The sequence below is a fragment of the Centroberyx gerrardi genome, chromosome 5 (assembly GCF_048128805.1).
Source record: "Centroberyx gerrardi isolate f3 chromosome 5, fCenGer3.hap1.cur.20231027, whole genome shotgun sequence".
Classification (NCBI taxonomy): domain Eukaryota; kingdom Metazoa; phylum Chordata; class Actinopteri; order Beryciformes; family Berycidae; genus Centroberyx; species Centroberyx gerrardi.
Window position 1 is genome coordinate 1,921,851 of NC_136001.1, and position 13,316 is coordinate 1,935,166.

Consider the following 13,316-nt stretch of genomic DNA (forward strand, 5'->3'; position numbering starts at 1 on the left):
TTGATGTATAATATGTGTATGTAGTATTAAAGTTGTGTGAACTGTCACAGTTTTAAAATGTGTGAATTTAGTAAAAAGTGCAGCCTGTAAAGTCTGCTAGAGTGAATTGTGACATCACGCACTCTAGCGTAGCTCCATAGGGTCCCATTATAAAGGTTGAAAAAAGTATAAAACGTAAACTGCGATTACTCAAAAAGTACAAAAGGTATGAAAAAGCTGAATTAAAGTGATAAAGTACTAAAAGTGGTGACCCGTTTAAAGTTTGAATGGAGTTAATAGCTTAAAGTATGAAAGAGTAGTTAGAGTTCAAAGAGGGCATGGTTTTAACATTCCGCCCATAGACTTCCATTGTAAAAAAAAGTAGAAAAAAGTAGAATAGTTTAAAAAGTAGAATAGATATCAAAAAGTTGAATACACGCGCCTATGTCCTAAACAAGCTGAACATTTTAAAGTTTGAACAGAGTTTCTAGCTAAAAGTATGAAGGAGTAGATAGGTGCCAAAAAAGTGTACGGATTAATAATAATAATAATAATAATAATAATAATAATAATAAATAGTGGGAATATTATACCTGTGATTGCTGAGTCAGCAATCACACAATAAATAGTGGGAATATTATACCTGTGATTGCTGAGTCAGCAATCACACAATAAATAGTGGGAATATTATACCTGTGATTGCTGAGTCAGCAATCACACAAATAGTGGGAATATTATACCTGTGATTGCTGAGTCAGCAATCACACAATAATAACATAACATATTAATGCTTGTGAAAATGTGAAATTTGATCAAAATGTCTCATTAGAATCAGTTCTGGTTAAGGATTTCCCATAGACAACCAGTGTAATATTGATCAAATGTACTGTATGATGCAGTGTGACTGTAATCAGTCACACTGCATCACATCTATCAGCAGACTGGACTAGATCCAGTTTAATAAAAAGGCCAATATCTGCCTATATAAGTTTAGCCAGACCCCTGGACTGAGTCTGTCCCCTGATATCCAGACTGTAGCTCTGAGGCTTGGTGGATCTCTGTCAGTGTGCTTGGGGTGGGGGTGTCAGGGGAGGGGTGGTTTGGAGATAGGTGGGTGGCGAAGTGTCAGTCAGAGCTAGCAGGGCAGCAGGCCTAGTGTGGCTCCCAGATTTAGCAGCATGGGCGGTGGCATGCTTACCTGTGGCCAGGCCCCCCTCCGCCCTGCCCTTCATCCCTCCTCCTCCTCCTCCTCCTCCTCCTCCTCCTGGCCCACTGCTGCCCAGGGCTTCCAGGGGGTAGGAGGGCCGCTCGCCCCGGTAGGGCTTGGGCTTGAAGGGGAAGTCTTTGTCTTTACCTTTGGAGCCTTTGGGCCGGCCTGCCGTCTTCTTCTTGGACTTGCCATCGCCCTTCACGCCCAGCAGGGGGTGCACCTCTGAGAAGAGAGGAACGAATGCGCCGAGGGTCAATGGTCAGGGAGCAGGGGGGGGAACATGTGTAGCTTAATATTAGGTCACACTAGATGATTTTAACACCTGGCAACTTGGCACTTAGGCCAAGAGGGAAGAAAAACAGAATGAACTAGAACAGTGATTCTCAACCTTTTTCATATCAAGGACCCTAATTTAGTCCACATTAGAGCCATGGACCCCCATTTGATGAGATTTTGTCTCTCTGACCCAAATCTGAGAATATTTGTATTGTCAGATATGATTTTGTCCAGAATCCCATGACTATCTGTATTGTAGGTAGAGAGATAACAGAGAAACTATGATCGAAACATCATTCTTCTACATTCTCTAATTGTGTTAACTTCTTGTAAATGGAATAATAGTGAATGGAACCCCCTCAAGGACCCCTGGTGGTCCCCGGACCCCATGTTGAGAACCACTGAACTAGAACACCCACTCATGTAGATAGTTTATCATTAAGATTCCCAACTCCCCACTCTTGATACGTTTTATTTGGAGGAATAAATCTCATGTAAAATGTAAAACTCATGTAAAAAACACAATTAAAGGATAATTCTGGTTATTTTCAAACTGGGCCTTATTTTCCTAGTTTCAGTATCACGATTGACTGTGTTGAAAATTTCCTCACTGTAGAGCTTTACATACCTCCGGGTCGCCGGAAGCACTGCGTGTTGTGTTGAAAGAACGTATTTGAACTGCTTTTTGGATTCAACTGTTGAAGGTTACCGCCTTGCCCTGTGTTTGTGTATTGGACAACAGCACTCCCGGCGACCTGGAGGTATGTAAAGCTCTACAGTGAAGTAAGTGATGACATTTTCAACACAATCAACCAAATTAGGACATTAAGGCCCAGGTTGAAAATAACAGGAATTATCCTTTAAGCGAAAAAAATGTCACTTCAATATACATTTGTAATGTAAATGTAAAATGTAGTTTCTGTACTATTAAGCAAGAAACAATACAACACAAACTTTGTAATTGTATTTACAGTGAACTGTTCTGGATGAATGGGAAAATGTCTTTGAATGACAAAATCAGGTAGCGTGTGATCCCTCATCACCTGGTGGGAACAGTTTCCCGACGGGGCAGCAAGCATTTACTCAAGACTGGTTGATCAGTCTGAACTAGCCTCATTGGGCAACATTTGAATAGTCTGGTAGTCTGACCTAGGTTTTAGCTGATGACTGTTGTGAATGTATGCAATGGGTTCCTCCGATATGGGTTTTGAAGGCCACTACTGGAATGAAGCTGTCTATAAGTGATATTTTGTGCCAAAATTCAATGTCTTTAAATTTGACAATTTTCAACACATTCCAAGTATTCTTGTATTGTGTTATTGTAAGGGTGAAAAAGCCTCTGAAACATTTAGGCGAAATAAGGGCTGATTGCTCAGACAGGGATTAAGCCTAGTACTAGAATAAGATTTCATTTTCACTGGAGATCTCCATTGGTGTAAAGTTTTTAATCTAGGACTAGGCTTTGACCGTGTCTGAGCAACCAGCCCTAAAACTCTCCACCGAAAGCCGTACTAATGAAATTCTTTTAGGGGTATTAGCTGCTCCTTAAAGAGTCTATGTGTCATTTCTGGTCCAATGCTATCATTCAGCGGTCATTGCAACAACACTCATCATCAGCGTGGTGGGCAGGTTGGACTGTTTCAGAATCAACAACAATGAACGTTCCTTCACGTTTTACCGAGTTAGCGCATTTTTGTATTCGCTGGATGCTTGCGGTGATTAGGATACTGGCATTACCACGATTCCTGTTGTCTGTGGATTTTTAGAACATATAGAAGGTAAGCAGTCGCTATTTTGTTAACAGCACTTCCCCGGCGCATAAATGGGCCGGTCCGTTAAAATTAAAGCTGTTTGGAGAATTATATACATGATGAATTTGCCAGAACGTTCTTTCATTTTACGTAATTACTCTTCTTTAAACCAATTTTCTCTTGATTGTGTTTCCTATTTTATCTCCTCATTATGCATTTTACTTTTCTTGTTTTTAATGCCTTCATGTAATGCACTTTGTAAAGTCTGATTTTAGGTAAATGCTACATAAACAAAGTTTATTGTTTCATTATTATTGTGTTATCTTATCGCACCGTCACTGGGCACCCCCTGCAGTTCGATAGTGGTAGTGCGGGCCTTCTTCTTGGCCGGGCCTCCATCGGTGGAGGGCTGCCGCTGCTTCTTGTCTCCGCTGGCCGAGCCGTCATCTGGGGGGGCAGCCTGGGCGGAGGCATCCGGCGGGGGGCCAAAGGGGTTTTCCTCTGGGTCCTCAACCTCTGGGGCGATGGGCAGGTACAGCAGGGCCTTATAGTCCTCCAGCTCCTCATCACTACAGGAGATACACACAGCTAGACTTATCAATAGTTCAACTTTTCTATCTTATGGACACTTACTTAAACTGTATTTTGGCCACTTTCTCCCTCTCCAAAGCTCATAGACATGAATTTGTTTTGTTAAAAAGACTGAAAGGGGACTGATTGTTCTCCATTAGGGCCCCTATACTGTGGAACAACCTGCCCAAGGATTTTACTGCAGTTGCGTTGAAAGATTGATTTTTCCTTTTCACATTTCTCTACAACTCAAACTGCTTGTGAAGTGTTTGGCTAAGACTCATTTCTAGTTCCCTCGTTTCCTGATAGTTCATGCCAATCGGACTTGCGGTGTAGGAGTTATGGCCTTTCCAAATTTTATTTTTGACTGATAATTATAGTGCCACCACAGATAGCAAGCATGGGACTAACGCTAAGCTAGTTTTCACTTGTTATTACTGTTATGAATTAACTGTCTTGATATGATTCAGGGATGATCAGGACAACATGGAATAGGTCTGGAAAAATCCATAATTACATAAATCCATAATTACATAGAAATAGGAGAGGGAAATTGTGTTCATTAATGTGATCAGCTGTACTGTGATCTCTCACCTGCTGCAAAAAGCAACTATGGGGTCAACAGTGGTGACGTCCACCTCTTCATCCTCTGCAGCATCCGCACCTGCAACACACACACACCTCCCTCAGAAAAACAGAGTAATACATCCCATCTAGACAGCAGTACAGGTGATGGTCCACTAAAACCAAATGTCAACCTTCAATCACCAGCCGGCTTCAGACATTTGTCTCATGTTTACCTGAGATGCATTAGTGGAAGCTCAAATGTATATGACACTGTGTTTGTGTGTCTGTGTCCTAGGGTTAGACTGATATACAGAGCCAATATTTTCCTTTTATTACAATGTGATCTGGTCGAGTCTGATTTGATGAACAGTAACAACAATAATAATAATAATGATAATAATAATTCTGCTTTTAGTTTTAGTGTCCCGTGGTTCAAATGCTGTTTCAGAGGCTTTTCCATGCTGACAAGATAATGAAGATATTGAATATCATCACATATCACATCATATATCAGCTGTCGGCAGCTACAATCCAAAACAAATATCAGCTTTGGCTTTTAAAACCCCCTATCAGTCAAATGTGTGTGTATGTGTATACATATATTATATAGATGTGTGCGTGTGTTGCCTACCTGTCTGCTCGGGTTCACTCTTGTCCTCATCTTCAATGTCGAACTCGGACTCTCGCTCCTCGTACTCCACATTCTCATCCAGCTCTTTGAAGTCTGGAGCGAAGGCACTCCAGTTTTCCTACAGACAACCCCACATTTACACCACAGCAGTAACAGTTATATTAGCTTTACTGTTAGGGGTGTTAGGGACTCACTGTGTGTGGGTACCAGAAAACACTTTTGTGAAGGTGCAATAATCCCTGTGTGCAATAAATATGCTTAATTTGCAGGGGTGCAACGGTGCATGTATTTGTTTTGAACCATTCAGTACAGGACCAATTACTTTGTATTTAATCATCAAATTCAATAAGTGAGCACCCACATTAATGTTTGATGTCATAATAATAATGAAAAATGCCATAATATGTGCCATTTTAATTATAAATGCTGCATGTATTACACTGTGCAGAATACATACAGAACAGAGACTAAAGTGGACATCAATTACATTTTTTTTCTGCTGTACCGAAAAACATACCGAACTGTGACCCCAGAACCGAGGTGCACACCGAACTGCGAGTTTATGTACCGTTACACCCCTATCAATTTGCACACTATGTAAAAATTGTGCAATTTTGCCCGAATACCTGTTTGCGCTCTCCTTGCATAGCCATTGTATCTGCCACAAGCCATCCTTTTCAAAAGTGTTGCGAATGATTTTTTTTGTGTTTGTATTGTAAATGTGTGCTGCTGAATTTCCCTTGTGGACAACGAATGTGAACTGAACTTAAATGTCCATAATGTAGGGGTTGATTGGGTTGTTAGCCAGGTGGTGAGATTTCTGGCTTTCAAAACTCACTTTCTGGCCAGTACTCTGTTTTGGATATACATTACTTTATTATTTATGGCAATTACAGGCAACTGTAATGTACACTGAAAAAACATTTTAATAATCCATCTCTGTGAAACTGCTCATAAGTGTACATCCACCCTTTACTACAACTAACCACTTACCACTTGGTTCTGGGCCCAGATGGACACCACTCCACTGGAGATGGATGCGATGATCGGACGGACAGGATGCCACTGTAGAGAGGTCAAAGGTCAGATAAGTAAATTATATGGGAAAATACAGGTTAACTGCCAAAAGGAATTAACAACAAAGGGGCTCATTCATAAAGCTAAACCAGCAGGTTTAGCACCTGCATTCATATGTGGGAGTGCTACCAAAGTTTATGGAAGGAAGTGTCTAACAATCTGTCTTATATACTTTCTAAACATATACCACACACACCCAAATCCTATTACTGACTGACAGTTCAGACCTAGATCTCCCAATTAAAACAAAGAGGCTCTGGCTATGCGGCTTAACAGCAGCAAAAAGACTACTAGCAGGTCACTGGAAACCTCTTCGCTTCTTATCAATTAAAGCTGGGGTAGCCAGCCATTTTTTTAGAACCATTTTGGTAATACTTGGTGAAATTCTCTTTACATCCTGACAGCTATCGATAAATCAAATGAATAGAAAGATAACATAAAAAAATCGGTCTCTGTAACTGTCCCAGGCCCTGTAATGAGCCACTCCAAAATCTCAGGGTGCCTGAAACTTAACAACCAATCATCCCTACCTCGCTGTAAATCACGTGTGCACATACTGTAGCTAAGTCTAGTCCTGACCAGCCTGCAAACTGCAGAGAGAAAACAAATATATCCACAGAAGTGGATGTGAAACAGCCATAATCCAAACTGAATACTGGGACTGGAATAAACTTGTGTAAGGAAGCCAGTTATTTTCCCCACTGCACAAGACTGTTCTTCGGGAAGGCAACTGGTGTTAGGTAGCTATGGCTGTGCAACTACAGTAGCTAATCTGTGTGATTATTTTTTTTGCCAGTGAATATTTCAGTGACAGCTAGACTGACCAATGTGTGTTTGCAACGGCAATGACAAAGTATGCTGACAAAAATTATTTTTGCTGGCAAATGTTTTAGTTACAATTAGATTGAGGAAGCAGAGCTGTTTTTGCATGAAAGATTTGGAATCTATTAAGTTTGCCCCTCTCAATTGACTAGCATGCACATGCACGCGTCTGAGCCTTGTTTAACACAGTGCAATCAACACTACACACACACAACACACACAATACACTGTTTTTCCACATAAACCATAACATATATAGTATACTGACTATATTATATTGTTATTATTGTTATTATTAATACTATTACTATTATAAAATATTAGTTTCTTATTATTTCTTTTTTGCCTTTATTAGATTATAAATGTAATTTAAGTAGTTTACATGGTATGTACCTTAGACCACTGAGCCACCAGGATGCCCCAAATATATGATGTATTTTTTATTAACATTTATTGGTATTATTATATTGGTATGTAATGTAATATGACTTGTGTATTTTGATTACTTTTGTTTTAATACATTTGTAAATGATAACGACCAAAAGTTTTACAAATTAATTAATGAATGAACTATTCTACTGAGAAAATTGAAGCTGCCTAGTCAGGTGGTTCACATGGGGAAAATCACTTAATGAACCATGGCCCCCGTCACGAATATTTGCTTGTGAAGCAATTTCACTCATAGAAGCATTATTTTACTATATTTTATTGTATTTATAAGAAACGCATACAAATTTGAATGACTGGCCAATTTGACATCATTTAGCTTCCACATTACCAAACCTTTTTGTGTGCAACAGTGCGCGACCTCCATCTCATGAAAGCTAAATACATGTGAAAACTGAATACAATGGAGGAAGACTCGATTTGCATTAAATAATGGATACAATTTCATTTCGGTCAGTCCTTAAAGACTTCAGTTGTTTTGGAGAAGGCTGCTACGGAGTTGTATTGGGAAGCTCCAGGAGTGTTATATGGACTAAGAAAGTTCACCCGTGTTTCAACTGGCATGGAGGTGAGTAGATAATGATTGAATTTTCATTTTTGGGTGAACTATTCCTGAAGGCAAAGGGGTGACCCTACTCCTTATTAGATACTTGACATCCATATACTGTTAGATGTTTCAATTATTTTGTCCACCCTGTATCTTGAAATTTTTTGATTTTTTTACTCATTTCACACTGAATATATTTGCGGGTTTTTTTAAGTATATTTTCATATTGGGCATAATTTCATTCATGTTTCCTTGTCATGTTTCCCCACAGGGATCAATAAAGTTTCAACTGATCTAAAATAGTTATAATAAAGGGTAAGGAATAAGGAGGAGTAAGGAGGAGAGGAAGGAGAGTAAAAGAAGACGAGGTCGAAGATGTAGTGTCCTTACAGCGACGTCCAGCAGCAGCTCTCCTCTGGTTCCATGCAGGATCTTCACAAGGTTGCCAATGCTCTTCTCCCAGATGTAGAGGGCATGCTGCCTGGCTGAACCGGCCACAATGTACTCCCCATCCCCAGAGAAACAGCAGCGCTTCCATGGCGTCCTACACAGGAAAAGTGGTTGGAGGAAATTATCAGAAAGAGATTAGAATGAGGAAGCCATGCTTGATGTATTTTGCACAGCGTGTGAGTGTTAGGGTTCTTCCACACAATTGTGTGGAATCTGATAAAAATGTCTCATTAGAATCAGTTTGGGTTATGGGCTTCCCATAGACAACCAGTATAGTATTGATCAATTCTACAATAAATATGTAATCAAACTGCGTCATATCCATCATACCAGAATTGACACTGACTGGATTTAGGGTTAGACTTTTTTAGATTTTTAATAAAGCCCAAAGTCATATATGGGTGTCACCGTAGTGTGTAATGCGTTGGTCTACCTGTTGACCAGGTCCTGGAGTTTCTGCATTGGTTCAGGCTCACCGTCTCGGCCACAGGTCAGGATCTCCCTGCCATCATACACTCTGATGATCCGGTCTGCTGTGTTTATGAGGAAACAACTACATAGACGACAGGAGAGGTGGACAGAGAAGATGGAAAATTAGAGAGGGGGAAAAAGCAAGGGAAGAGTGCTGCTTACAAAATAAAAAGTCACTGAAATTTTGTTTAATTGCATTCCCCAAAATAGTTTGCCAAAGATCTTTGGGGGTTATTCATAAAACTCACTGGCAGGGTTAAAGGACTATACATTTTTGACTGATGATTTTCTATAGCATACCATACTAGGTTTAGGGGTTTAAATGCATTTTTCCTACATTCCAGGGAGCCATTTGTTTCCTTTCATTTCAGTAAGGTACAAAATCAACTTGCAGAGACATGAAACTTACTTTAGATAAGTAATCCATCACAGTAAACATCCCGCCTGGGTTTATTTTTGTCAAAGTTACTTTATTGTCACGTGATAATTTAGTTTAATAACCCGCGTGGCTTTGAAAAGTCTAACGTCTTCTGGTGTGTTCACATGTTTGTGGGAAGCTCCGACATCAGGGACTTTAAAGTTGGCTGCCAAACAGCATTGCATTCATTTGCCATTTGGTCGGAAAATCAAACCCAGAAGACAAACGATAAGCAAACGTAGGCATCGTGAAAAGGATGATGTCGATTTGGCTTGCTTTAAAAAAGTTCTGATAGTTAGTCTGGCTAACAGCGTAGCCGCATTCGCAGCAGTAGCCACCGCCGTGGTAACTTTATGAATCACCTCAAATTATTGTGCTGCAGATTCTGTTATCGCTGAGTTTTTCACTTTTTATGTCTATATTTTTCTTTCATTTATGTACAGCACTTTGAATTGCCAATATGTATGAAATGTGCTATATAAATAAACTTGCCTTGCATTTTATGAACACGGGACTATGTATTGCATCTAAGCTAATATAATCACACAAATCGTGTTTTGAAATATTATAAAACCATTTCAGTTATCTTTCTGTGATTATATTTATTTATACTTATTTGGCACCAAAGAGCCAACTGAAGTGTCCACAATAAGTCTCAAATGATATGATCTTTGAAGGCTGATACTGATATCTTTGGACTGACGCTATGTAATAATATAGCTATGTAATATAATAACATGTGTAATATGGCTATGTAATAATATAATATAGTGCCAATATTCAACATCTTTAAATATGACTACTTCCAATAAATAAGTACTCATTGTGCTTATTCTTGTGAGTGTGGAAAAGCCTCTGAAACAGAATTCAGACCATGGACATTTAAACGTTCCATTAATACCTAGGATCATCATTATTCATGCATACTTTTGTGTAAATCATGTACATATTGATCAGTTCTACAATAAATATGCAATCAATCAAACTGCATCATATCCATCATTATCAGATGTACAGTACTGTCAGTCAGTAAAGTCAGAGACCCTTTCGTTTATTTAATTTCCAGTCAAAACGGCCATTAAGTGCAAGTTTTTTATTTTTCAGTCAGAAAAAAATGCAGGAAACATATACACATATTTAACACATAATTACATAAAACTACTTCACAACTAAATATAAATATCAATTTTTTCAGCATTTAGTGTGTCCACCCTTTGCCTTTATTACAGTTTCCATTCTTTTCGGGAGACTTTTTCAGATCTGAAGCAAGATCTGAAAAACTCTCAAAGACTCTCAAAGATGAAAGCTTTAAGTACTGTCTATCTGATGGTGAGCGTTTCGCTTTCTCCATATCTTGCAATATATTTTTGAACTCCAGTTTTGGAAACTCCTGTTTTTTCACTTATTTTCCTTTGACTTTCACCTTCCTTATGCAAGTGAATTATGTTATATCTAATCTCATCAGAAATATTGCCTTTAGCCATTTTAGATGCACATGAGAAAGAAATGTGCAAGGCAGCTAAGATGTGTTTGGGTAGTTTGTCTGAATGTTAGTGCCGCTTCTGAAGGGAAAGTGTGCTAACATAATGTCAGTGACACTTTTGGGATTGGAAGGATGGAAGAGTGGCAGTAGGGTGCACAAAAGTAAAGAGTGGACAAATTAAATACTGATAGATTTGATATAGTTAGTGTTGGAGGCTTTTGTGTAATTTTCTGTAAAAAATATGTTTCCTGCATTATTGTGTTTGGCACCAAAAAAATAATCTGTACTGAATGGTCGATTGACTGGACATGAAATAAACGAAAGGGTGGTCTCCGACTTTTGCACAGTACTGTAGACAACACTGACTGGACCAGATCCCACTTTTAATAAAAAGACAATATGCGCCTTATGCATGGGTGCTGGTGAGAAAAACTTTTTTGACTGAACTTTTTTTACTGGTGTCCAGGTTGTGCGGCGAAGCTTGTGTTTGCATCCCACATGTGCAATACATCAAAGTGTAGGCCTAAATTAGCATCTGGCTATTATTTAGTTTCTAATTAGCAGTCTTAAAAATATATATTTTATTATACATATATATATATATATATATATATATATATATATATATATATATATTATTTAAAAAAAGAATAAATTCAGAACAGGATTAGAATTTATTTATATTTTAAATATAACTAAATGTTGTTTCTAGAGCAGCAACAGTAATGTTTACAACAGCAAAGTCACTATATAAACTCAATAATATCTCACTGGAAACAAATCTAAAATGCCAATAAAATAAATAATATTCCTGACATCACAATACTGAGTGAAGTTTAGAAAGAATGAAGAACAGACATCAGTCAGTATCAGTCATTTATCCTGTCCTCTGTCCTCCTCCCTCTGCTGATGCAGGTACCACTGGTAGAGGGAGGAGGGCTGGTTTGTCTCAGCCAGCAGCTAAGTTTACAAGAATTTGCCAAATTTTAAGATACAGCTTTTGTTTTAGCTTGTTTGTAACAATTCGCTATTAGCCGAGCTAGCGCGCTGTGCTTGTGTAAGACATAGCAGCGGTGGATGAGAGACTGCGGACAGAGCAGATTGAAATATCGCTTTTCTACATGTTTATGCTTGTTGAACAGGTGTATTGATAAAGTATTGGCTTTTTACTCGCGAAGGTTTATTGCACTTACAGTAACGAGCGTAGTTGTCGTCAACTCGAGTAAAACGTTATCTTTCACTTCACCTGGTTCTCTGTCTCCACCGTGGCCTCTCTGCTGCTGTCCGCTCCGTGTGTGTGTGTGTGTGTGTGTGTGTGTGTGTGTGTGTATGTGGAGGAGCTCAGCCCCGACAGAGAGCAGAGAGAGGCTGCAGCGTGATAATAAATTACACCAAAACGTTAAAAAAGTACCGATAAAAGAACCGGTAACGTCGGAGCTTATCAATACTACAGTCTTTAATAATTTAGCCCCGGGGCCCGTTTAATACCGGGTTTCGGTACCCATCCCTACAGCGAAATAAGTGCACATTAAATAAAATTGCCATACCTTTGATTATTTTGGAGAAAATAGACGTATAAATCGATGCATTATACAACCGCGGGAAGCTGGAACAAGCGTTGATGTCTGGAACAACGAGTCGCTCTTTCCCTTGCCGTTTAATCGTATACAAAGCGAAAAGCGGAAATGCGGTGGCAGAGTCAACTGAAACTGACCAATCGCAAGTCGCATAGCAACACGCATAATGGATAAGAGGATCTATTAGCGGTAAAAATAAACGGACTATGACGGAACAAATAATTCACTTTGACGGAAATCCGTCTGTAGACGGAGCTCTTGCACCCATGCTTATGTATGTACTAGTGCAGTCCAGAGAGTACTGGTTTGACCAGGTGTGCAGACAGAATGCTCCTCCTGTTCCTCTCACCTGCCCTTGCGCGCAAATTCGATGGACTTGATGGCAGTGGTGTTGCTGGTGCCAGTGGTCACTCTGAAAGATGCCACCAGCTCCTGGCTGTTGGTGCTCAACACCAGGATCTACAACAACAGAGAGAGACATGACTATAGACCAACAGAGCTGTGGATTTCAATAAAACAATGGAGTTACCTTGCATTTCAATCATCATTTTGTATTCAATTACAATTCTAAGGAACAAAGAAGAAAAACAGAGAGTGCTTCAAAAACGCTGCACAGTGTCAAACAACTTCCAAAAAAGGTGCTCTTTGGTTTGGAGTATGCAACTGAACGGAACAAAAGTCCAAGGCACTCTTCGTTGAAAAATGTGAAAAAAAAAAATATTTCATGGGCTCATCTAGGGACATTTAAAAACACTTAACACACTCCAATGAGTTTCGGCGTTGGCCTTTATCAGGGAGCTTCAAACAATTCATGTTCAAAAGAAACAGAAAACGTGACCTGAACGTGAACAATTCTAAGGACTTGGAATTATGAGCACAAAGAAAGCATGGTGGACGCACATGTAACCAGGCCAACTTGGATCCTGCTGCATCGGCCCTCTCTCGTAGTGAGCCTAACCACCCCATTGCCCACAGCTATGGGAGGTACCACTTCTGACACTGTTCATGGTGCTGAAATGTTGGTTTGACTTGTGGCACAC

At 39.4% G+C, this 13,316-nt stretch overlaps 1 protein-coding gene across 3 annotated transcripts in view; it reads right to left on the reverse strand.

Moving 5' to 3' along the window:
• rbbp5 (retinoblastoma binding protein 5) overlaps positions 1–13,316 on the reverse strand; it is a 78,236-nt gene that overhangs the window by 40,773 nt on the left and 24,147 nt on the right. For 2 of the 3 annotated variants that reach the window (XM_078283774.1, XM_078283775.1), the window contains exons 6-13: positions 12,626–12,735; positions 8,761–8,880; positions 8,268–8,421; positions 5,978–6,049; positions 4,985–5,102; positions 4,381–4,450; positions 3,550–3,785; positions 1,334–1,411 (exon numbers count right to left, since the gene is read on the reverse strand). In XM_078283774.1, coding sequence (XP_078139900.1) covers positions 1,334–1,411; positions 3,550–3,785; positions 4,381–4,450; positions 4,985–5,102; positions 5,978–6,049; positions 8,268–8,421; positions 8,761–8,880; positions 12,626–12,735 — 958 coding nt within the window. Of the gene's footprint in view, positions 1–1,177; positions 1,412–3,549; positions 3,786–4,380; positions 4,451–4,984; positions 5,103–5,977; positions 6,050–8,267; positions 8,422–8,760; positions 8,881–12,625; positions 12,736–13,316 lie in introns of all 3 variants that reach the window. The other variant, XM_078283773.1, reaches the window with a different exon arrangement.